The sequence below is a fragment of the Saccopteryx bilineata genome, chromosome 4 (genome assembly GCF_036850765.1).
Source record: "Saccopteryx bilineata isolate mSacBil1 chromosome 4, mSacBil1_pri_phased_curated, whole genome shotgun sequence".
Classification (NCBI taxonomy): Eukaryota; Metazoa; Chordata; class Mammalia; order Chiroptera; family Emballonuridae; genus Saccopteryx; species Saccopteryx bilineata.
The window spans coordinates 71495475-71521964 of record NC_089493.1 but is presented as its reverse complement, the minus strand read 5'-3'; the positions used below and the strand labels follow the sequence as shown (position 1 = coordinate 71521964).

General features: G+C 37.2%; 1 protein-coding gene across 2 annotated transcripts in view; it reads right to left on the bottom strand.

Annotated features, from left to right (window-relative positions):
• SECISBP2L (SECIS binding protein 2 like) overlaps positions 1 to 26490 on the bottom strand; it is a 66537-nt gene that overhangs the window by 31228 nt on the left and 8819 nt on the right. The window contains exons 1-11 of one of the 2 annotated variants that reach the window (XM_066276467.1): positions 26026 to 26160; positions 24545 to 24843; positions 23759 to 24083; positions 21058 to 21193; positions 13454 to 13683; positions 12916 to 12940; positions 12451 to 12566; positions 3241 to 3375; positions 1380 to 1460; positions 464 to 631; positions 156 to 297 (exon numbers count right to left, since the gene is read on the bottom strand). In XM_066276467.1, coding sequence (XP_066132564.1) covers positions 156 to 297; positions 464 to 631; positions 1380 to 1460; positions 3241 to 3375; positions 12451 to 12566; positions 12916 to 12940; positions 13454 to 13683; positions 21058 to 21193; positions 23759 to 23953 — 1228 coding nt within the window. In that variant the 5' untranslated portion in view covers positions 23954 to 24083; positions 24545 to 24843; positions 26026 to 26160. Of the gene's footprint in view, positions 1 to 155; positions 298 to 463; positions 632 to 1379; positions 1461 to 3240; positions 3376 to 12450; positions 12567 to 12915; positions 12941 to 13453; positions 13684 to 21057; positions 21194 to 23758; positions 24084 to 24544; positions 24844 to 26025; positions 26205 to 26490 lie in introns of those variants that run through there. The other variant, XM_066276466.1, reaches the window with a different exon arrangement.

Genomic DNA, 26490 nt, shown 5'->3' with positions numbered 1-26490 from the left:
CAGTGTGGTAGTACAATGACGGGGGCTGCTAGGATAGCAGGAGAGGAGCTGGTGACTAGATTCTGGGCTTTTTTAGACTTATGTAATTTAGATTAACAATATCCAAAATAAATCACCAAAGCCAAACAGCGAATTGCTCAGACTAACGGCATCACCTGTATATGACAGAGGTCTGGTATTAGTAATTTGCCGTGCTTTCATAGCTTGTTGTTGTTTTTCCAGAGCTGCTAACATGTCCCCCAAATCTAGCTGCACAGGTGTTTTATTCTTTTTTCCAGCTGCCTTTGATAAAGCTTCCTGCAAGGTAAAAAAATATATATATTTATTGTTTGTTTTAGTATGAAAGTGTGGCAATTTAAGATGATTGCAGTTGTCACTACTTCACTGTCCATCCTTGCAAACCTGCCAAATAAACTATTATATTTGTTCGTAAAAATGAATATATATATATATATATATGTACCTGTAATTTTTTTTGCTCCATACTTATTTCTGAATATTCTTGAGCTGTGGCAAGGGCCGCTGCTAAAGCTTTCTTCTTCTGACTTTTTGCGCGTTTAGGAACTGAGGTTGTAATGGGAATTGGAGTCTGAACTATATTGATTGGCGAGTTTTCAGGTAAGTCATCCAACTATAATAATCAGAGAAAAGCAATTGTTAGCGATCCATAAAAGTCTAATCATAAGGAAAGACAATCAAGAATGTGAGATGTTCTACAGCAGGGTTTTCAACCACCGGTCCACTGAGCAGTGCCAGTCCACCAGAAATTTTATGCTGGTCCACAAAACAATGAACCACCCTGATATTCTTCATACAACATTAGGGTGGTTAACTTTTGTTGGACTGGCAAGAAATCTCTAGCGGACCAGTGGTCTACAAACTGGTGCTTGAAAAACACTCTTCTATGGTATAACTGGACTAGACTCATCAAAGGATTCAATGTCACAAAGAACAGAGTGAGATGGTAACCATTCTAGACTGGGAAATAGTAGAGACAAAACAGCTTAATGCAATAGGTGGTGCTTGTCTGCACCTGGGACTGAAAAAAATTCCAAAGGAAAGTTTTGCAACAACTGGGGAAGTCTCAATAGGGACTGTATGTGGTAGGATATCATTTAATTAATAGTATTTTCTTGTCTATGATGAAACTACGACTTTCATAGGACTTTTCACAGGGCATTTTCATAAATGTCACAGGATATTTCTTTGTTCTGGATGTGCTGAAAAGAAATGTTTAAGTACTAAATGCACTGTTTCTTCTACACCACACTGCTCCACGTCTTCATACTTACCTGTAGTATTTCTTTTCAACACAGCCATAGTTGAAAAGATGCTCAAATACTTTATTTTGCTAATATATTTTTTAAAAGGTCACTTACTACTTTTGAAGAAAGTTTCTGTTGAATATTCTCATCTTTAGTATTTCCATTCTCATTAAGTTCTCGAAATCCATCTTCATCCTGAAATAGTTTCAAATCTCAAATACAAACAGTTCAAAACTCAAACTCTTAAGAAAAACTTTTGGCCCTGGCTGGTGGGCTCTGTGGTAGAGCGTCGGCCCAGCATGTGGAAGTCCCAGGTTCGATTCCCAGTCAGGGCACACAAGAAAAGCAACCATCTGCTTCTCCCTCCCCTTTCTCTTCTCCTCCCACAGCCATGGCTCGATTGGTTTGAGCAAGTTGGCTTTGGGCGCTGAGGATGGCTCCATGGCTTCACCTCAGGTGCTAAAAAAAAACGGCTCTGCTGCTGAGCTGTAACAGAGCAATGGCCCCAAATGGGCAGAGCATGGCCCCCTAGTGGGCTTGCTGGGTGGATGCCGGTCAGGGCATATGTGGGAGTCTGTCTCTCTGAAGTCCCTTTCATTTAAAAAAAAAAAGAAAAAAATTTTATAATGCTGTTCAATTTTCATTAATAAATCTACCTTCATATGATACAGTAATAGAAAAGAAATTCAAAAAAAGCTTTTATCACATTTCAGATAATTTGGAAAAATTTAAACACCTGGCTTAATATGAAGTTCATTAATATATTCTCTGTCCTGCATCACTACACATACCTATCATAGTTAAAGGTTAAAAAATAAAATATTTTTTAAATTACCCATTCAAAATAATTTCTTAACCAATATTTTCCTTTACATTGAAAAATATATGTAATATCTTTAAACTAGATGTGAGTTTGGAACCAATCGTATGGTTAAATACAAATAACAAATCTGCTACATATACTTTCTTGACAGAATAATTGAGATGCACTCTCAAGTCTTTTAGGTCAATTACTAAGCTTGTCTAATATAATATTCATCTCTAACCTTTGGGCTCTAGTACATTTTCCAGCTTAATCTCCATCTATTAACCTTTTTTACAGAAACTATAACCCAACAAAATAAGTTACTTAAATGACTTATCTGGGCTGTTATTCACCATCTTGACACAACCAAATCTTACTCATTCTTTTAAATCTTTCCAAAAATTATTCCTACCCTGCCAGGTCCAAAAGGAATTGTCTTTCCTTCCAATTGCAGCCACACTTAAGCCAGGAGTTAGGAGTGCACATGTCTATCCACATCCTTCTCTGTAAGGGCGGTATGTTTACTCACCTTAATATAGAATTCAGAGTACCTTACTTTTTTACATACAAATAGGACTCCAACTAGAGCCAGTCACATGAATAAACAACAGAAATGCTGTAATTATAATAAAAACTTGTCTGTTAGAGAAACTAAAATAACCTTTCTTCTTCCTTTTCCAAAACTCTCCTGACCAGCAGCACAAATTAGACTATTCAAATCTGAAAAACTTAACAGACGGAAAAATAGTAACAAAAAACTACAAAGTTTTATACTTGGTGAAATCCACATAAAATCAAGTCTACCTCTACATGTTACTTCAGAATGATGAATACTCACACAAAAATTTATAAAACTAAAATAATGAAGCTAATGTTGGACTAACTATACACACTGGGGCAAAGTAGGTTTATGGTTGTTTGTATGGAAAATAATACAAAAATTAATAAATAATAATACAAGAATAAACTGTTTCACGTACTTAAAACCGTGAACCTACTTTTGCCATACCCTGTATATAGTCAAGTCAAGACAAAAATGAGTCAATGCGTCTAAGTCATTTGTAATCTAATAGTAAAGTCATATGTTAAGGCATAAATAATATTACAATAGAAGAAAATTAATTTCTTAATGAGAACATATAAAAGATTACAAAGCGTGTGAAAAAATACCTCAAAATATAAAGACTCAGATTTTGGTTCGCTTTTATAAGATTGACTGGAGTTTAACTGCTTATTATCTTGTCTCTTTTGCAAATTCTGTCTTCTTTCTGAGGAAGTACTATGTCCTCGGCATCGGAATCCAACCTAAGTAATGCCAAAGGGGGGGAAACCATGTCTTATTACTTTTAAGTAAATGTTTTACTGAAGTATAACATATAGAAAAGTACACTAACGTGTACAACTCAATGAATTTCCATAAAAGTGCATAATTTATTATAAAAGTTTAAAACTTCTGAGAAATAAGGTCATTTTAAGTTAAATACAGAAGTGATAATGCATTTATTTTCTCCCCCTACAAGAACATTTATATCAATCAGTTTTACTCATAATAACCAAAAACCGGGAACAACTCAGATGTCCTTCACTAGGAAAACAGTGAAAGTCACTGTGGTGCATCCAGACTCCGAGACAGTCGTCAGCCACAAAAGGGAATGAACGAGTGATATACCCAACAACCTGGATAAATCTCTAGAGAACCATGCAAGTAAGGAAAATCCTAAAGGACTAAATGAGTTCATTTACACAACATTCTCACAATGACAAAATTTTAGCAAGGGGAAACAAACTAGTGGATTCTAGGAGTTAGGGAGAGGCTGGTAGGGCTGGGGAAAGAAAGGCGGAGTGTGACTATAAAAAGCAACATGCCTGACCTGTGGTGGTACAGTGGATAAAACATCAACTTGGAACATGAACATCGCCGGTTCAAAACCCTGGGCTTGCCTGGTCAAGGCACACACAGGAAGCAACTACTATGAGTTGATGCTTCCTGCTTCTCCTCTCTCTCTTCCCCCACCCCTTTTTCTAAAAAGCAATAAATAAAATTAAAATATAAAGAAAATAGGGCGACATGAGGAGTCCTTGCCATGATGAATCCATTCTGTAACTTGACTGTGTCAATGTCAATATCTGGGTTGTGATATACTCCAGTTTTATAAGATGTTAGTTTTAAGAGAAACTTAACATTATCTTTTTATTAAACTACTGTAAGTACTCTAATATATGATTTTATTTTTTAAAAATGAATTCCTAAGAAAGATTAAAAATTAAAAATTGTTTACAAGAGAACAGATTGAAGAAAATAAAATTTTCATTCAATCACAAATTATTATACTATTAACAAATTTACAAAATGTTCAATTGGCATGGGCAAGAAAAAAGCATTTAAAAAACCATTAATAATTCTAAGACTCTTAAGGCATTTCATATTTCTTCTCTGAAGTACTCAATGAAACAGCACACAATCAACAAGTCAAATGTTATGGAAATGCTCACCCAAAACCTAGGTACTCTCATTGATCAATATCACCCCATTAAAATCTTCTAAATAAAAATAATAAAATACGCAATACAGCTAATATGAAAGGCCTCTCTTAACCAGACACTTAGAAGACGTGAAAGAATTATCTTTATTATCAATTACCCAAAGATTCTGATGATTTAAAGAACTTGAATAGGAAATATTCAGATAGGCAAATTCATCAATACAGGTAGTAAATTAGTGACTTTCTAGAGCTAGGGAGACTGAAGGGAAATGGGAATGATAGCTAATAGACACAGGGTTCCTTTTTTAGACTGATAAAAACATTTTAAAATTGATTGTGGTGATGGTTGCACAACTCTGTTGAATACACTAAAAACCCCTGAACTGTACCGTTAAATGGATGAATTGCATGGGATGTGAATTGTACCTCAATAAAGCTGTTTATTTAAAAATTAAGCACTTTTTTGAAGGAGACCTGAACGAAGGAGCTGGTATATAGGCTTTGGATGATAAAATAAATATGCACACAAAGACCTGGAACCACCAGCAATTCTCATGCTAAGCAAATGTTCTAAAAAGACTTGCTGTTAAGAAATAAAACTTTACACTATTTTGAGAAGTAGGCAGAATAGCAGAACTATAAGCCAAGAGAATAGTTCACAGCAAATTCTTTTTTTTTTTTTAACAGAGACAGAGTGTGAGTCAGAGAGAGGGACAGACAGACAGACAGAAAGGGAGAGACATGAGAAGCATCAATTCTTCGTTATGGCATCTTAGTTGTTCACTGATTGCTTTCTCTTATGTGCCGTTACATAGCAGAATGAGTGACCCCTTGCTCAAGCCAGCAACCTTGGGCTCAAGCCAGCAACCATGGGGTCAAGTCTATGATCCCATGCTCAACCCAGCAACCCCACACTCAAGCCAGCGACCTCAGGGTTTCAAACCTGGGTTCTCTGCATCCCAGTCCAACACTCGATCCACTACACTACTGCATGGTCAGGCCAAATTAATTCTTCCTTCGAATATGTACAATGATTACTGGGCTACTTTCTAAAATCTCTAAGTACCTGTTAATAAACTAGATAATTTTCCAGATACTGAAGAGTTTCTTGGTTTTAACATACTAACCTCATTTTAAAATAGACTCATGAACACGGATAAAGAGACAGAGGAATACATGTGATGGAGCAAACATTAGTAAAATGTTAGCATCTAGCTAGTAGCTGTATGAATGTTCTATGTAAAATTATTTCAATTTTACTGCCTTCTTAGAAATTTTCAGAATAAAATAGTTTTAAAATTGACTCATGAAAGGAGGCTATTACAGGGTGGTAAACAAAAGCAATTATAATGTCTAGATAGCTAAAAAAAAAACCAAAACTTAATTCACATACCGTATTTTTTGCTCCATAAGAAACACTTTTTTCCCCCCAAAAAGTGGAGGGAAAAAGCCTGTGCATCTTATGGAGCAAATGTTCTTTTTTTTTTAGCTGCTGCAGGGCGCTGCGCCAGCAGAAGCGTAATCATACTCACCATGGTGGCATGAGGAACCCCGGATCTGCTTAACCAAATTTAGAGCACATATTAGCGAAACCACAGAAAAAAACCCTTAAAGAAGTGAAATCTCATCTAGCTGTAATTCCTGGGGGTCTTACCAGCCAGTTGCAACCTCTTGACGTTGCAACCTCTTGATATTTCTATCAACAAACTGTTGGAAGTCTTTATGTGAGAAGAGTGGAGCAAATGGATGGCTGCTGGTAATCATGATCTGACACCAGCTGGACGAATGAAGAGATCCACTATCACTTCAGGTTGTGCATGGGTGAAAACACCATGCAGTCAGTGAAGAATGAAACCGTGGTACAGTCATTCAAAAAATGTGGCATTAGCAATGGCTTAGATGGCACTGAAGATGGTATCATATATGAAAATAGCAAAGAAAGAAATACCAGTGATGGTGAGCTTCTTAAATTCTGACACTAGCAATGATGAGTTCCTGGAGTTCCCAGACAACTAGAAGAGTATTTGAACATTAAAGTCTCTTCTCATTTGTTAATAACAGTGCTAATGGTTGTTAATACTGCTGTTGAGTTTACATTGTTACAATATTATTGTGGTATATTTCATTAAATATTTTAACACACCATTTGGTTTGGAATATTTTTATTATTTTCCTCCTTAGAACCCTAGGTGCGTCTTATGGAGTGAAAAATATGGTAAATTAACATTGAACGTAGTACTAATAATTAAACCTTAGCTTAAGGTGAAAGAAAAAGCAAAACGTTAATTCTTGAGTACAATTCTTTATTTTTTTGTATAGTGTCTCTCTCTCTATATATATATATATATTTTAAGTATGTATATAATATTTATTATACATATACATAAACAAATGTAACTTGACTTTTATATGCGGAGACATAAAGCTCCAGGATTAAGTAAAACCACCAAACTATTGGTCCCAACGAAGTTCATGAGGATCAAACAATTACTTCCTAGAATAAATAACCTCTTTTTTTTCTTTTTCAATTCTTCTAAGAAGGTTTTGTTGCTAGAAAGTGGGCCTACAGAACAGAACAAAGCTGACCAGGCGGTGGCGCAGTGGATAGAACGCTGGCCTGGGATGCTGAGGACCAAATTTTGAAGCCCTGAGATCACTGGCTTGAGTGCAGGCTCATCCGGCTTTAGCGTGGGCTCACCAGCTTGAGCACAGAGTCGCTGGCTTGAGTGTGGGATCACAGACATGACCCTATGCTCGCTGGCTTGAGCAAAGGGCCACAGGCTCGGCTGCAGTCTCCCGGTCAAGGCAAGCACAATCAATGAACTAAGATGCCACAATGAAGAAATGATGCTTCTTATCTCTCTCCTTTCCTGTCTGCCTATCCCTGTCTGTCCCTCTCTCTGTCTCTCTTGCTAAAAAACACACACAGAAAAAAACAAAAAACAAAGCTGAAACCAAAGCTTCAAACATGGAGTGAGTTTCTTAAATGACTACTAGCACAGTTAGTATTTAAAGACTGAAGTTTTCATACCCCATATATTATGTAATGACAAAAAATACTCAGTTTATGAATGAGGACTATACACAAATTTATTTTCAGAAAATGATGTAATACTTTTGAAGAACACAAAAAGATTAGCCAACAGTAGGAAGACATACTGTTTTCTGCACAGAAAACTGCCACAACATAAAGGCAATCCACTCTCCCAAAGTACAGATTTATGACCAATGGAACAGAAGGTCTAGAAATAAATTTCAGTATACACAGAAATTAATTTAATGTATGATAATGGTGGTTATATCAAACCAATAAAGGGATGTGTTATTCAGTAAATGGTATTGGGAGATTTGGATAGCCACCTGGAATATACAAAGTAGGATATATGTCTCACACCGTCAGCCAAGACAAACTTCACATGGAGTCAAGATTTAAATGTAGAAACACCAGAGGAAAACAGGCAAATTTCTTTTTAACCCTAGAGTAGGGACTAGGCTTTTTAAACTATGATTTACAACCCAGAAACCATTTTAAAGTCAAGGATATAGCATATATCCTTATAACAATAAACTTCTTAATAAACTATTTAAAACATAAAATATAAAGCTTATGCACAGCAATAATGGGCAATAAAAATTAAAACCTAGCATATATTTGCAACTGATATTACAAACTGAAGACTCCTAGAAATTTTTAATATTTGATAAGACCTGATCAAAATAATTTTTAAAAGTACAAAGGACATCAAGATACAAAAAAACTGGGCAAATATGACTAGACAAATTTATTAAAAAAAATACAAATGCCCCTTAAACAGCTCTGGCAGTATAGCTCAGTTGGTTAGAGCATCATCCCAAAACGCACAGAAGTTGCCAGTTCCGTCCCAGGTCAGGGCACACAGAAAAACAGATTGGCGTGTTTGTCTCTGTCTCCCTCCCTTCCTCTCTCTCTAATATCGATAAATAAAAATGAAGCAACTACTTCTCAACATCCTCCACTGCCATAAAATCAATAAATAAAATCTTTTTTTTTTTTTTTTTTCCATTTTTCTGAAGCTGGAAACAGGGAGAGACAGTCAGACTCCCGCATGCGCCCGACCGGGATCCACCCGGCACGCCCACCAGGGGCGACGCTCTGCCCACCAGGGGGCGATGCTCTGCCCATCCTGGGCGTCGCCATATTGCGACCAGAGCCACTCTAGCGCCTGAGGCAGAGGCCACAGAGCCATCCCCAGCACCCGGGCCATCTTTGCTCCAATGGAGCCTTGGCTGCGGGAGGGGAAGAGAGAGACAAGAGAGGAAAGCGCGGCGGAGGGGTGGAGAAGCAAATGGGCGCTTCTCCTGTGTGCCCTGGCCGGGAATCGAACCCGGGTCCTCCGCACGCTAGGCCGACGCTCTACCGCTGAGCCAACCGGCCAGGGCAATAAAATCTTTTTTAAAATGTCCCTTAAACATGTGGAAAAATGCTCAACTACATTAATATACATTTTAACCTAACTTAACACAAATCCGCAATCCTGAAAACGTGATTTCTTAGGCTATACAGAGATACCCATTTCATATTACCATTGAGTATATAAAATGGTATACTATGGTGATATTTACCAAATAACAAAGATGGTTTTACCTTTTCACCCAGCAGTCTCTTATCTAGGACTTTATTCTATTACTATACACACATACTTCTAAATGACACGGTAGTAGTATTTCTAAAGAACAGTTTTCAAATGACTCGAAGGTCCACCAACAGAACTACAGAAATCAACAGATATATCCATACACTAGGAATTGTTAAAAAAATAAAAGGTGAAAGCCCTCCATATAATATGAAAATGTCTCCATGATACATTAACAGGTGAAAGCAGAGCACAGAACAGAGTGGATAAAACATAAGATACTTACTTGCATTTACTTATAATTACAGGAAGAAACTGGGAAAATACACAAGAAACTAATCAAAGTGGAAAAGATAGAGGGGACAGACACAGGGAAGAGAAGAAAAGGGGAGGCAGGAGTGAAAATTAAGATTTTTTACTGTATGTATAATCTTTTTCATCTCTTGATATAGGTGACAGATACAGGGAAGATGGGAAGACAGGTGAAAATGAGATTTTGTTATTCATCTCTAGTATTTTTCAGCCTATTCACAAAATAAAACCACTTTTAAAAACTTAAGTTTTTGTCCTGGCCAGTGGCTCAAAAGATAAGAGCATTGGCCCAACATATAGACATCCTAAGTTCGATTTCTGGTCAGGGCACACAGAAGAAGTGGCCGTCTGCTTCTCTTCCCCTCCCTCTGGGGGACCCCCTTCTCTCCCTCTTCCCCTCTAACAGGCTGTGGCTCCATTGGTTTGAGCATGGCTCTGGGCACTGAGGATAGCATGGTTGGAACGCATCAGCTTCAGGAACTAAAAATAGCTCAGTACTGAGCATCGGTCCCTGATGGGGTTGCCGGGTGGATTCTAGTCAGGGTGCATGCAGGAATCTACCTCATTATCTTCCCTCCTCTAGCTTAAAAAAAAAACTTAAGTTTTTAGATTATGTCTATCATTTAAAATTAAAGCTTTATTAGAATGTAGAAAGAATGTGCCTTTTCAATTGTTAAAACACTGGTTAAAAAAAACATTTAGGCCTGACCAGGTGGTGGCGCAGTGGATAGAGCGTCGGACTGGGATGCAGAGGACCCAGGTTCGAGACCACCGAGGTCGCTGGCTTGAGCGCGAGCCCATCTGGTTTGGGCAAAATTCCACCAGCTTGAGCCCAAGGTCGCTGGCTCCAGCAAGGGGATACTTGGTCTGCTGAAGGCCCGCGGTCAAGGCACATATGAGAAAGCAATCAATGAACAACTAAGGTGTTGCAATGCGCAATGAAAAATTAGTAATTGATGCTTCTCATCTCTCCGTTCCTGTCTGTCTGTCCCTGTCTATCCCTCTCTCTGACTAACTCTCTGTCTCTGTAAAAAAATTTTTAAAAAAATAAAAAAAAAAAACACATTTAAAATCACTGCATGGTACAGGTGCATATTTCTGACAGAACAAAACAGCCCAGCGATAACACCAAAGACATTAGAAATTAGCAAATGACTAAAAGGGCAGCACAATTCAGAAGAAAGAATGGATTGCGATGTTAGGGTACTTGGTTAACTACTTTGAAAATCTACATCATCATGTTGTACCATGCATCAAAATCAATCTCAGATTTTAAAAAGTGTTAAAACAGTAGTCTATAAAAAAATAGCAGAAAATACAAGTGAATATTTCTGAAAAAATTTTTAATCCTAAAAAAATCAGAAATTATAAATTGGGAAAGTACTTGGACTTAAAAGAATAAAAAAAAACATATTTCAAAAATCAAACACACGCTTAAGAAAAGTATAGCAAAACATCAGTAGAAAACACTGTTCTACTACTTCTGTGCCCAGTTCTTTTTAGATGAACAGATATAAAATACACAAACCTTAACATACTATATGTATTTTAATAATTAAAAACTTCTTTTTAACCATTTCTCACCAGTTCTGAGGTAGCGAGAAACTGTTTTTACACATCAGCATTGTTTCCTCTCCAGTGGGCTACTGATACCAAAGTACCAGTGCTGGCTGCTGATTGGCAGGCCCAGCAGACACAATTTCACATAAAATTTCAGTATTTAACCATTTTATAGATCTTAGCTAATCTATTTAAACAATTCTTGTTTTAGCTCTTTTGTTTTTAATCAGATCAAGCTAGACTGCCTCACAAGCCTGCCACAAATGATTCATTTTTGCAACAACCATAAGGAAAAGGGCATTATTCCACTTGTTTTCCTGATGCTCTAATTAAAGTTAGGGTACATCTTAAGTACTTCACTTTAGAGGAGCAAAAACAGGCAAGTATTTGGTCTATATGATCTGTTAGAATTTACTCTTATTTTAGCTCATACACATATTTATTATATAACCTTAATTCTCAAACTAGATTTAAGGAAATCTATCTAAGAAGTGAAAAGGAAAAATACTGACCAATAATATACAACCTCCTGCTTTCACAGACAACCAACATAGGAAGACAGCTACTGAAAGTCTGTGGCAGCATATAACTTGTCCTGCCTACTGCAGCTAGATCTTGCTACTCAAGATTAGGAAGTTGACAAATCTGGCCACATGATAGAGAGGCAGTCATCACCATGCACTGCAACAAGCTGAGTGGGCTTGTGATATTTAGTTAAGCAAAGTCACAGGGACAAGGCTGCATGCAGTTCTAAAGTTCAAAGACTCAATATTTAAGCCATTAAAATTATTTAAAATGTTTTATATGGATAAGTCAGCAGGTGAAGCAGGATTGAAGGGTATTCTATTTTAAAATTATGAAATATCCAAATAGGTTTCTTAAAATTTCTCTTATTTTTATTATTTATTGATTTTAGAGCTAGAGGAAGGGGGAGAGAGCAGGAGAGAGAAAGAGAGAGAGGGAGAGGGGGAGAGGGAGGGAGAGAGGGAAGGAGGGAAGGGGAGAAAGAGAGAAATATTGATTTGTTGTTCCACTTATTTATATATTCATTGGTTCATTCTTGTATGTGGCCTGACTGGGGATCAAACCTACAATTTTAGCATATCAGGATGACGCTCTAATAACCAACTGAGCTACCTGGTCAGGACCCAAATATATTCCTTAAATATAGAAAGTAGGTAACAGTACAATATGGGCCCAAATATACACCACCTACTTTCAACATTTTGTCATTTTGTTTCACTACTTAAATAATTTTACTGGGTAAGCCATATTAAAGTTACAGATATATTTTACTTCTAAAGAATTCAATATGTATCTCTAAAAATTAAGGACACTGACCTTCAAATCCACTATATCATTTATAATTCATCTCACACTGATCAAATATGACCAAACCTATTTCAAATTACCTGTGAGTTATTTCTTTGTTCAGTCTGTCTTCCACCTCTGAAGAATGTCTGATTTTTTTCCATCCAAGGTTTTTTCTGAATTGCCTGGCAAGTTACATTGGACCAATTTACACCACCTATAACAAATGAAATTTAAAATATGATTTACTTATAAATGATGCCAAAACCAAAATTGTTCCTTAACTCTATGTCATGAAATTCAGTCACTATAAATGTAAGAGTGGAAGTTTTTCTATAAACTTAAAGTGGTATTCTAGTTCTTAGTGACATAAGTGTCATCTGCAAAACACCTCTGGTGGCATTCTCTCAATTTTATCAGCAAGACTGAAATTTCAACTTAACTTCAATCTCTTTGGAAGATTTCGAATTTTTGGCAACACCAGCAAGCTTCATAGTTAAAAGCAAAACTCTGACATGGACAAAGAAGAAAATATAGCAAAAAACACTATATAGAAAAACAAGTACCTGTATGTATAGATGATTCCACATGCTAAAAACAGAAACAAACAAAAAAAATTATTTTCTGCTTCATAATACCATACACCCTACAAAATGCTTCATAATCTAGTCTAGTGTGAAGGATATTTATAACAATCTTAGAAAAAATACTCCATAAATGAATATATTTTATATTAATAAAACATAAAATGTTTGTAACCATCCTATTACTACAGGCATTGTTAATGCAAATAGATACTTAAGCTTTAGCAGAGGATACAAAAATAATTAATACTGACACAGATGATTGATAAAGAAATCAAGCTTGACCTGTGGTGACGCAGTCAAGTGTCGACCTGGAATACTGAGGTCGCCAGTTCCAAAGCCCAGGCTTGCCTGGTCAAAGCACGTATGAGAAGCAACTACTACAAGTAGTTCTCACTCCCCCATACCCTGTCCCGTTCTCTCTCTCTCTCTCTTTCTCTCTTCTCCTCTACCTAAAAAAATCAATAAATAAAATCTTAAAAAAGGAGAGAAAGAAAGAAATCAAAGCAATGTTACATACATTCATGGTGTTAGAATCAGCATTTCGTAGAGCCCCTGGCGCGGGCTGGCTATTGCTGTGCTTGGGGCTGCAGTAGCCACTATCACTGTCAATGTCAGCTTCACTCGCTCCCTGCTCACTGGAGGATTCGGCAGTCGGGTGGGACGCTCTTCTCCTCCTGCCTTTGGACTTCCATAGCACTGTGGCAGAGCTCTCTGAGAGAGACTTGTTAGCAATGTCTGACGGAAAATCTGCAAGACAAGACAAGCGTGACAACTCTTTGTAAGGACCAAACTGAAAAATTCTTATTAAATTATCAAGGTTGTAAGCAAGTAAAGACATCTAACATTGTAAATGGTGAAGATTTTGAAAAGATCATCAAAAGGTAAGATATTCCTGACAAGTTGGTTTATAACGTGTTTATTATGAAAAGAATAAAATATCAGTATGGCCCTGGCTGGGTTGCTCAGTGGACAGTCAACCTGGCACACTGAGGTATCCCTGCGATGTGACCTCAGTGCACTAGGATGTGCCCGGTCAGGGCACTTATGAGAAGCAATCAATGAATGGACAACTAAATGGGACTAAGTGGAGCAATGAGTTGACGCTTTTCTCTCTCCTTACCCGCCCCTCTAATCAATGAAAAAGTAAAAAAAAAAAGTCAATTTGTGTAATTAAAATATTAAAACAAGCCCCCATTACCCATTTAAGAAAAAGAACACCACCAGTTTTTTGAGGTCCACTGCATGCACCACCATCACTGCACCCTTCCTTTTCCTTTCTCAGAGCTTACCTCTATTTTCAATTTTGTTTATTCCCTCACTTAAAATATTTACCACAAAATTTTGGTATTTCTAAAAATACATAATTTTGCCATACAACTTTATAAACATAAAACCATGCTGTCCATATTTTTCCGTGGCTTGCTCCCTACCCCAGCATCCCCTCAGCATTGGTTTGAGATTCTGAGGTATGTGGCTGTAATTCATTAATGTCACTGGAACTAAAATGCCAATGTATGACTATACTATAATGCATTTATCCTCTGTACCATTGATGGGACACTCTGGTTGATTGGGGGTTTTGTTGTTATCAAGGACAAAACTACTATAAACATTCTTACACAGTTTTTTTTTTTTTTTTTTTTTTTTTGTATTTTTCTGAAGCTGGAAACAGGGACAGACAGCCAGACAGACTCCCACATGCGCCCGACCAGGATCCATCCGGCACGCCCACCAGGGCCACGCTCTGCCCACCAGGGGTGATGCTCTGCCCCTCCAGGGCGTCGCTCTGTTGTGACCAGAGCCACTCTAGCGCCTGGGGCAGAGGCCAAGGAGCCATCCCCATTGCCCGGGCCATCTTTGCTCCAATGGAACCTCGGCTGCGGGAGGGGAAGAGAGAGACAGAGAGGAAGGAGAGGGGGAGGGGTGGAGAAACAGATGGGCGCTTCTCCTGTGTGCCCTGGCCGGGAATTGAACCCGGGACTTCTGCACGCCAGGCCGACGCTCTACCACTGAGCCAACCGGCCAGGGCCTGAAAGTTTTTCTAATGGGCCTAGGAGATACATATATGCAACTTTACTTGATAATGCCAAATCATTTTATTTATTTATTTATTTTTAGGTGAGAGGAGGGCAGACAGTGAGGCAGACTCCCAGATGTGCCCTGACCAGGATCCACCTGGCAACACTGGGGCTGATGCTTTGACTACCGAGCTATTTTGAGTACCAAGGCCTACACTTGGACCAAATGAGCTATCCTCAGCACCTGGGGCCACACTCAATCAGGCTGCAGGAGGGGAAGAGGGAGAGAAGTGGAAAAGGAAGGGGGAGAGAAGCAGATGGTCACTTATCCTGTGTGCCCCGACAGGGAATTGAACTTGGGATATCCACACGCGGGGCTAAAACTCTATCCGCTAAGCTGCTGACCAGGGCCCCAAATCCTTTTCAAAAGTAATTAAAACAGTTTATACTCCAACAGCAGAATATACCCTCCATTGGTCCACATATTTACCCAATACTTGATACTATCCTCTAGGCTCTAATTTTTGCCAGTGTTGAGTATAAAAAGATAATGCATTGTAAAAATGAGGCTGAGTATTTCTACTGATGCTTTTAGCCAGTATTTTCTCTTCTGTGAAATATTTTTTAATTTCACTTTTGGATTGCTTGACTTATGCCTATTTTTCTACTGAGTTGTCTTTTTCTTATTTTTGTATTTCACAAATTGTAATCGCAAGACATTAAAATAAAACCCTGGAAATCTCAACAGTCCCTTCTCTTCCTACAGGGAGATTCTATTTGGAGACATCACAGAAGTGGGACAACTGGGTCAAATAAAAAATTCCTATAGTTCCTTCATATTGTTTCGGCCTCTAGGCACTGTGTCCCAGGTGCCCTGATGTCAAGAAAAGATATAATTTTCTTACTAATTCATAAGAAATTTTTATACATCCTCATACTAATTCTTTGTCAGTTATATGCTTAGTAACAAACTTTTGCAAGTTTGTAGCTTATTCTTTCATTCACCATTGATAAAAAGAAATTTTGAATTTTACAAATAGTTCCTTCCCTGCAGGTATAAAAATACTTTCTTCTACATATGGTTTTCTTCTACATCTTAAATGGTTTTCCTATCAAAGTTCTTAAATCCATTTAGAATAGATCTGCATGGAGTACAAGCTAGGAATCTGTAATGCTATTTCTGTTTTTTTCATGTATGTGTTTTCACATATATGTATGTTTTGGGGCTCTCTGTTCTGTTTAATTTTTGTATACTGTATTTTTGTATAAGGCAATAGGAATTAAGATGGCTTATTAGGTATTGCTATCTAGAGGAAAGTTTCCAGGGATGTCTTGGCTTTTCTCAGACCAGTATCCTTTATTTTATAATGAGTTTGTCAAGTTGCCCAAAAATTTCTACTGGAATTTTGATTGGAACTGAATTGAGTCTACAAACTAACTTAAGGAAAAATAACATTTGCAATATCAAACCACCCTTCATGAATCTAATATCTAAATTTTTAAAAATATCCTATAAAGTTAGTTTCCTTCATAAATGTCTTACACATCTTATATAAGGTTCATTGCCAGAAACAATATTTTGTTGTTATTGTCAGTAACACCTTTTCTTAAATTTTGTCTGTTGATAGCACACGTAAATGAAATTCACTTTTATATATTATTTTTATCTACCCAATTTACTAAACTCTTATTAAATAATAAAAGCTTGCATTCAGGAGTAAAAATCTGTTACAAATTCCTTTAAACTACAGTATTTCATTCTACCTGACTGATACCAATTAATCCAAAGAAATTAAAAACAAACTAAAGAATAAAAACAGACAGACTGTACAATCCTCAGAATTTGAAAACAAACTAAAGAATAAGAATACTGATAGAGCCTGACCAGGCAGTGGCGCAGTGGACAGAGCGTCGGACTGGGATGCCGAGGACCCAGGTTTGAGACCCTGAGGTTTCCAGCTTGAGTGCGGGCTCATCTGGTTTGAGCAAAGCTCACCAGCTTGGACCCAAGGTCGCTAGTTTGGGCAAGGCGTTACTCGGTCTGCTGAAGGCCCGTGGTCAGGACACATATGAGAGAGCAATCAATGAACAACTAAGGTGTTGCAATACGCAACGAAAAACTGATGATTGATGCTTCTCATCTCTCTTCGTTCCTGTCTGTCTGTCCCTGTCTATCCCTCTCTCTGATTCTCTCTGTCTCTGTAAAAAAAGAAAAAGAAAAAAAACCCCACTGAATGGAGAAAAAAAAAAAAAAAGAACACTGATAGAAGACATAATCTACTCAAATTATACCTTCATCTTTTCATTTTCTAATTCTTACACCTCAGAAGGCTGATTCTGTGGTCACAATGGTCAAATAAAAGAAGTACATATAATTTTTAAAAGCAGTTCCGTGCCTGAAAGCATACACGAATGAGTCACTTACAGTTAGGAACAACCAAAACATTAAAAACTGTGTAACATATTACGGTGTGATTCTTTTCTATAGCCACCCCAAGCATTTGTCAGAGTCCATTAGTCTCATTGCTTTGTGCCCTACAAACCACACAATGACTGTACTGTCAGCAAGGTTGTTTTTTAATTAATTCCCAGATCCTTCCTTGCTCCAAATGGAGCTAAGCAACTGTAAAAGGGTAACTGAATAGAAGGCCAAAGAAAAGGTATATCCCAAATGTAAGAAAGTATGTACCATCTAATTAATTTTTAGACAGATTCCATGAGTGGAGATGGTAGGTGTGTAAAAAGTAAATGTGCCTTTGAACCGATCTAGTTCTTGGCCTTGGATCATTAACAAAGATATTTTTTTTTTTTTTTTTTTTTATAATTTTATTTTTTTAATGGGGTGACATCAATAAATCAGGATACATATATTCAAAGATAACCAGTCCAGGTTATCTTGTCTTTCAATTATGTTGCATACCCACCACCCAAAGTCAGATTGTCCTCTGTCACCTTCTATCTTGTTTTCTTTGTGCCCCTCCCACCCCCTATCCCTCTCCCATTCCCCCCTCCCCCCCGTAACCACCACACTCTTATCAATGTCTCTTAGTTTCACTATTATGTCCCACCTACGTATGGAATAATACAGTTCCTGTTTTTTTCTGATTTACTTATTTCGCTTCGTATCATGTTATCAAGATCCCACCATTTTGCTGTAAATGTTCCGATGTCATCATTTCTTATGGCTGAGTAGTATTCCATAGTGTATATGTGCCACATCTTCTTTATCCAGTCATCTATTGATGGGCTTTTTGGTTGTTTCCATGTCCTGGCCACTGTGAACAATGCTGCAATAAACATGGGGCTGCATGTGTCTTTACGTATCAATGTTTCTGAGTTTTGGGGATATATACCCAGTAGAGGGATTGCTGGGTCATAAGGTAGTTCTATTTTCAGTTTTTTGAGGAACCACCATACTTTCTTCCATAATGGTTGTACTACTTTACATTCCCACCAACAGTGTATGAGGGTTCCTTTTTCTCCACAGCCTCTCCAACATTTGCTATTACCTGACTTGCTAATAACAGCTAATCGAACAGGTGTGAGGTGGTATCTCATTGCCGTTTTGATTTGCATTTCTCTAATAGCTAAAGAAGATGAGCATCTTTTCATATATCTGTTGGCCATTTGTATTTCTTCCTGGGAGAAGTGTCTATTCATATCCTCTTCCCATTTTTTTATTGGATTGTTTGTTTGTTTGTTGTTGAGTTTTATGAGTTCTTTGTATATTTTGGATATTAGGCCCTTATCTGAGCTGTTGTTTGAAAATATCATTTCCCATTTAGTTGGCTTTCTGTTTATTTTGTTATCAGTTTCCCTTGCTGAGCAAAAACTTCTTAGTCTGATGTAGTCCCATTCATTAATTTTTGCCTTCACTTCTCTTGCCATTGGAGTCAAATTCATAAAATGCTCTTTAAAACCCAGGTCCATGAGTTGAGTACCTATGTCTTCTTCTATGTACTTAATTGTTTCAGGTCTTATGTTTAGATCTTTGATCCATTTTGAGTTAATTTTTGTACAGGGGGAGAGACTGTAGTCCAGTTTCATTCTTTTGCATGTGGCTTTCCAGTTTTCCCAGCACCATTTATTGAAGAGGCTTTCTTTTCTCCATTGTGTGTTGTTGGCCCCTTTATCAAAAATTATTTGACTATATATATGTGGTTTTATTTCTGGACTTTCTATTCTGTTCCATTGGTCTGAGTGTCTATTTTTCTGCCAATACCATGCTGTTTTGATTGTCGTGGCCCTATAATAGAGTTTGAAGTCAGGTATTGTTATGCCCCCAGCTTCATTCTTTTTCTTTAGGATTGCTTTGGCTATTCGGGGTTTTTTATAGTTCCATATAAATCTGATGATTTTTTGCTCTATTTCTTTAAAAAATGTCATTGGAATTTTGATGGGAATTGCATTAAATTTGTATATTGCTTTGGGTAATATAGCCATCTTGATTATATTTATTCTTCCTAGCCAAGAACAAGGTATATTCTTCCATCTCATTATATCTTTTTCGATTTCCCTTAACAATGGTTTATAGTTTTCATTATATAAGTCCTTTACATTCTTTGTTATGTTTATTCCTAAGTATTTTGTACCATCTAATTAATTTTTAGACAGATTCCATGAGTGGAGATGGTAGGTGTGTAAAAAGTAAATGTGCCTTTGAACCGATCTAGTTCTTGGCCTTGGATCATTAACAAAGATATTTTTTTACTAATACCAGTGACAACGGGTAAGAGGTAATAACTATAGAGTATTTACTATACTATACAGAGCTGTTTAGTATATATGTACAATACTCTAGTGCTATTAGGTAGAGTTTCATGATATAAACTGGAAAATAGAACACTGTAAGACTATTAATTCTTATCTATTACCAGGATAAAGCTTTTTTATTTAATGCTTATATTGTCCTCTATAAATCTCTTGACAAAATTATATTTAACTAGTCCAAAATTTTCACTTATTTGAACTCAAAGGTATGGTTCAGATCTATGCTAAAATATGCACTAAAAATTTGCCAATTCCTTCTATAAAAGTATTATAAAATGTTAGGATGCTTTCTAAGGGGTTTTAATCTAGTTATAAAAGCATGTACTATGATGATTTCTATCAAAATGACTCCCTCATATTTCTATAATTTCTGAAAAATTCTGATTTCTGAACCGCTCCACTACTTTATAAGGAAACCTCAAAACATGCTCAAAATTGTACATAAGCCAGCAAGCAAGTTGAAAGAACATTAAAGACATAAACTGCTTTATTCTTTCTAGAGAACTTCACAAAGTGGTAGGATAAAGGGAAGAATGAAAGTCTAGAATCACGCCTGACCGGTGATGGTGCAGTAGACAGAACATTGACCTGGGATGTTGAGGACCCCAGTTTGAAACTCCGATGTCGCCAGCTTAGTGCGGGCTAGTCGGCTTGAGAACAGGTTTCAATGGCATAATCCCAAGGTCACTGGGATAAACAAGGGGACACTGGCTCAGCCTGAGTCCACCCCTGACCCCCCGCCGGGTCCAGACATACACAAGAAGCAATCAATGAACATCTAAAGTGAAGCAATGAGTTTATGCTTCTCATCTCTCTCCTCCCTCTCCCCCTCCTTCTTGCCTCTCTCTCTCTCTCTAAAATAAATTAAAAAATAAAGTCTAGATCAGGAGTAGTCAACCTTTTTATACCTACTGCCCACTTTTGTATCTCTGTTAGTAGTAACATTTTCTAACTGCCCACCAGTTCCACAGTAATGGTGATTTATAAAGCAGGGGAATAACTTTACTTTAAAAACTTTATAAAGCAGAGTTACAGCAAGTTAAAGCATATAATAATAATTACTTACCAAGCACTTTATGTCTGATTTTTGCTAAGTTTGGCAGAATAAATCTTTATAAAACAACTTACTTTAGTTAAATCTATCTTTTTATTTTTACTTTGGTTGCTCTGCCTCCGCCCACCATGAAAGCTGCCCACTAGTGGGTGGTAGGGACCAGGTTGACTACCACTGGTCTTGATCATGAAAAACAGTATAATCCACAATTACAAAGTCAATGCATGACAACAGACAAAAATAAGTGATGTACATTGTATATAAGAACTCTTGCCTTACCAGTTTGCTGTGAAGCATCTACCAGGAGCACGATTTTTGATCGATTATCAGGACCTGCAGCATTTGTCTCTTTCTGAGTCGCCACATTTTTCAGCAGTGGTCTTTTGCTTTTTATGTGCTGTTGTAAAAGCTGTTGCTGATTTAAGTGGAAAAACAAATCAAGCTTCTACTCAATGCTCCATGTATTAAACATTATAAAATATTAATACATATCCAGCCCTGGCTGATCGCACACTGGATAGAATGTTGTCCTAGAGTGCTGAGGTTAACGGTTTAGCCTCAGGATCCCTGGCTCAAGCCCAGGTTGCCAAACCCGAGGGCTCTGGTTTGAGTCCTAGTCAGGGCACATAGGAGAAGCAATCAATGGCACAACTAAATGGAACAAGTTGATGCTTCCCTGCCTCTCTCTCTCTTTCCCTGCTTCGCCCCCATCCTCTCTCTCTCTGAGAAAAATAAAGAAAGTACATATCCACTATACAATATACCTAAAAAATGTAGGCTCCAAATTAGAGGCTCTCAACTCACAGGGAAATAGGGTTACTGTGTTAGGATTTCAAAAAAATTATCTGGCCTGGCCAGGCGGTGGCACAGTGAATAGAGCGTCGGACTGGGATGCGGAGGACCCAGGTTCAAAACCCCAAGGTCGCCAGCTTGAGTGTGGGCTCACCAGCTTGGATGCAGGGTCACTTGCTTGAGCGTGGGATCATAGACATGACCCCATGGTTGCTGGCTTGAGCCCAAAGGTCGCTGGCTTGAGCCCAAAGGTCGCTGGCTTGAAGCCCAAGGTTGCTGGCTTGAGCCCAAGGTCACTGACTTGAATAAGGGTCACTCATTCTGCTGTAGCCTCCCCTCCAGGTCAAGGCACATATGAGAAGCTATTGATGAACAACTAAGGTGCTGCAACAAAAAGTTGATGCTTCTCATTTCTCTCCCTTCCTGTCTGTCTGTCACTATCTGTCCCTCTCTCTGTCACACACACAAAAAAAAAAAAAAGAAAAAGAAATTATCTGTAGCCAATCATAATAGGCTTAATAAGGTATTACACACACATTTAGACACTAACTTTCAAATAACTATTAACACTACTATAAATAAAATATAAATTCATTTCTAATTATTGCTTGTATTACTAATTCAATCACTAATAGTAATTATTAAAAGTAAATAATAATAATAGGCATATAATTGCATCATATAACAAATTGCAAATTTTTTCTTAAAAGGATAATAAAAAGAGTGGTAATTTATCTCAAGGTTACATTATTGTTCCATGATAGGAATGAAGTACAAAAAAAATTTCTGCTTTGGAGTTTGCAAAGAATATATTTTAAAAAATTTTATTTAAAAAAATATATAAGAATTTATCATTAATCACAATTTACACAATAGAGGTCTGAATTTAACTTCCCTAATTCAAGTGCTGGGAATGCATGCTGAGAACCATGTTTCTTCAACATCTGAAAGTTATATACTATTATCCAATACTTACTTCTTTTTATTCTCAGAGATACTAAAGAAAATTCCCTGACTCAGGGTGTTCTCATGAGTGAAAACTAAAATCCCTTCAAAACAATCCCTGCTGCTTGTTTGTATTTTAATTTGTAAAAAGTATTCCAGAAGACAGCAAAGACTTTTCACTGAAGAAGCTGGGCTCCTAGAATCTAGAAAAGCACCAACTGCTTGATGATACAGATGTAACATGAGTCTAAGAAGTCACTCAGCCTTCTATTAGCTCGAAAGTGCAGAGAATAAAATGTTTTTTCTTATTTACTTTGATACTAAGGTCTCAAAAGAAAAGGAACCTTTTTGGCCCTGGCCAGTTGGCTCAGTGGTAGAGCGTCGGCCTGGCGTGCAGAAGTCCTGGGTTCGATTCCCGGCCAGGGCACACAGGAGAAACGCCCATTTGCTTCTCCACCCCCCCCCCCTCCTTCCTCTCTCTCTTTTCCCCTCCCGCAGCCAAGGCTCCATTGGAGCAAAGATGGCCCGGGCGCTGGGGATGGCTCTGTGGCCTCTGCTTCAGGCGCTAGAGTGGCTCTGGTCACAGCAGAGCGACGCCCCGGAGGGGCAGAGCATCACCCCCTGGTGGGCAGAGTGTCGCCCCCTGGTGGGCGTGCCGGGTGGATCCCAGTCAGGCGCATGTGGGAGTCTGTCTCTCCCCGTTTCCAGCTTCAGAAAAATACAAAAAAAAAAAAAAAAAAGAAAAGGAACCTTTTTAAAAACAAAGTGGTATTCCTCCAAAAAATTCACAGGAAAAAAACAATAAAAGTTGAAGGGATTTAATGAGTTACATATGTTCTTTTCTATATCTTCTGATTTCTGAAGACTAAACAGCCAGAAGTGTATTAGCTATTCAACACTGCTAGCACAGGCCTCAGACTAACCACTTATTAATACCAGTGTCACTATGCAATTTTTATCACAAAAAATAATTTGGAAATAATTTGTGGATTATGTTTATGTAAAACTTTTTGAAGGAACATGAAGATGACTAATTATGTCATCACGAATTAAGAATGAGAAACAATAAAACACAGAAAAAATTATTTTATAAAAACTATACCCTTAAGTATTTTATGATAGTGAATGAAATGTTTGAGTAAATTCAGCATTTAAAGCTAATCAATACAAGTGGAGATTACTTATACTATTATTGTATTAACAACAGAAATAAACAAAAAGCTAATCAAAATCGGTTGCTTACTTTTGGAACCGCTGGTCCTCTGTTGCTATTTCTGCTTCGATGAGTGGATAACGGGAAGACCTGTCCAAGCTGATGTGGACGCTCAGTGCATTCTGTGGTTATAGTATTTACAGTGTTCGCAGCTTGAAAGGTGTTGGAGTAAGCTGTAGGAAGAGGATGGTAGAAACCCATAACCTGGGCACATGGTGCTGGCATCAGCTGGTAATATGTATACTCTGCAGAAACAGGTGGCTGAGCAGATATAATGGGGTAGGCAAGGTATGGTCCAGCAGGGTTTGGATTGGGCTGTTGCCATCGTATATCACTGTTATATAATGGAAACTGTCTGTAAAACCAAATATAAAAAAACAAAAATAAATTCATTGACAATTATAAAAGTAATGCTAGAGTAAAATCTTAATTCATTTAACAAAAAACAAAAACAGTAGCTTTATAATAATTCTGAAAAAAATCAGATATAATTATGATCATATAAATGTCTTTGCTATAGATTATGTATACTAATGACAACTGAAATGACAGTTTAAAGGGATTCAACCTAATTGCTTTACTGTATTCCAAATATTTAAAAGTATATACTATTCTTATTTATAACTCCTCCCGCAACATACTCAAGATATTTCTGCCTAAAAGTTAAACACCTAACTGCTAGATCTGCCAAAAGTCCTAAGTGCCCACCCAGTGCTAACAACTGTGACAGTCTCTGCAACAAACAGGGTAAGGTGATCATTGTGTAAGGTGATCATTACAGTGGGCGATTTGATTCCTCCACATCTCTTTCTTTACCTCAGTCTCAGGGCCTCCTACTCCTCTCCCATACTCCCCTAAACACTTGGTCAAGTCCAGCTCTTTTCCTGGCTTCCCTCCTTGGCAATGGAAGCAGGCTTCAGGTCCAAAGGAAAGGAGAGAAGAAAACGCAAGCCTGTCCACTGCCATCTTATTCCTAGCATTAGAGCTTCTTCTAGTGCAGTTCCTATAAAGCACCAGCAAGATTCTTCTTCTCTCAGCAATCCTTCCCACAGAAGGCTGCTGCTGACGAATGAGGGGTCATGGGTGCTGGAGCATAGAGCTTTTCCTCACTACTCCTATGACAAAGCAAAATGAAAAAATGTTCACTGCCATAATTCTAAAAATATTTTCAAATAATCTGCTATCTAGCTTACTCATAAATTCTCAAAAGATTATTTGATAAGGTAAGAAAAAAATTAAATTTACCATACTATTCACTTGGCCATTTTGTCAATACAAAAATAGTATTATTTAGTTTACAAATCACTTTGGACATAGTATAGGTCAAAGATTTTTAATATAATGCTAATTTTAATTAAAAAGGATCCCTTAGCTTCTATTTGTCCAATCCCCCAAAACTAGTAAGAGTTTCAGATCATTAACTTGAATATTTAATTTCTGAGAAAGTTGTTTAGTGGTCTCATGTCTCATACATCCAGAATTTCTCAAAGAAGGGGCCTTGGCACACTAGTGTGGCCCAATGGGTTATGGGCACGTAGAAATACTGACTACCTCAGCCCTCAGGGCTGGCTGGGCAGAGAGGCTAGAGCCCAGCTGCTTTATCCATTTTATTCCACAATGCTAGAGAAGTACAAGTTTCTGTGTGTGCTATAACTTGAAAGAGTATAAAATTACTTTTATATAGCAATAAAATGAACTATTCCAAGAAAGTGCTAATCATCCAGACAATGTCATCAGGGTTAGAAAGGCCATCATGACTACCACAAGTTATGCCCTAGTGGTTATTAGGTCACACATTATCTGAATTGCAAGCATTTTGTTAATTAGACTATAGCATAGAAGCTAAAGTTAGAACTAGAACCAGAGTCTAGAGTTATATGCTAATTAACCATAAAAGCTTCCAAGTTAAGGACTGCTCCTTGGTATTTTCTTCTTGTGTCAGATTACCTTGGCAATTATGAGTAGATGCCTAATCTCAAAAAAGGGTTTCTGTTTACCTCTTTCTCATAATTCATTCCTCCCTTTAAGTCAATTTATTTCAAACAAATTTTAATTACTTATTATAAGAAATATATCCAAAGAACTCCAGATCCTTTTAGAAAGAACAAGAAAATGATCTATGTTAATAATTTTCAAATTTCCACATCATTTGGTTTTATTTATTCCTCTTAAAAAATAGAGAAATCGTTCATGTTTACAAGTTATAAAAGGAAAAAAATAAGTAGTGTTGCTTTGTCAACTTTTGTATTTCTTACCCCTTTTCCCCTGCCCCACTAAACAAGAAAATAATAAATTACCGATTGGACTGGTTTTCCTGCACAAATGGGTAACAAGTAATTAAGTAGCTGGGAATTGGAGTTGGTTCTACACCAGAAACATTTCCATTATCACTTGGGAGTGCCATAGGGATCATAAATGTATCAGGATTCTTCTTCTGGGGAATAAATGGCTCTACCTCAGCTGACAGCTTGACATTCTTTAAAGAGAAAGTGAGACACATTATTAACAAATGAGTAAAAATCTTAAATAGTAAAAATTTACAACTTAATAGGTGTCAGTTTTTACAACAGTAATTAAATCTTATGTTTCCATATTCACAAGACATCCAAGGAACACAATGACAAATTAAAATAATTAAATATAATTATTTAGACAAAGTCATTAAATAAAACAGGGAAAAACTTATGAAACTTTACTACATTTCCACAAAATCATATCTTGCATAATCAAAGCTGAGATTTTAACTAATTTTAACTAATAAA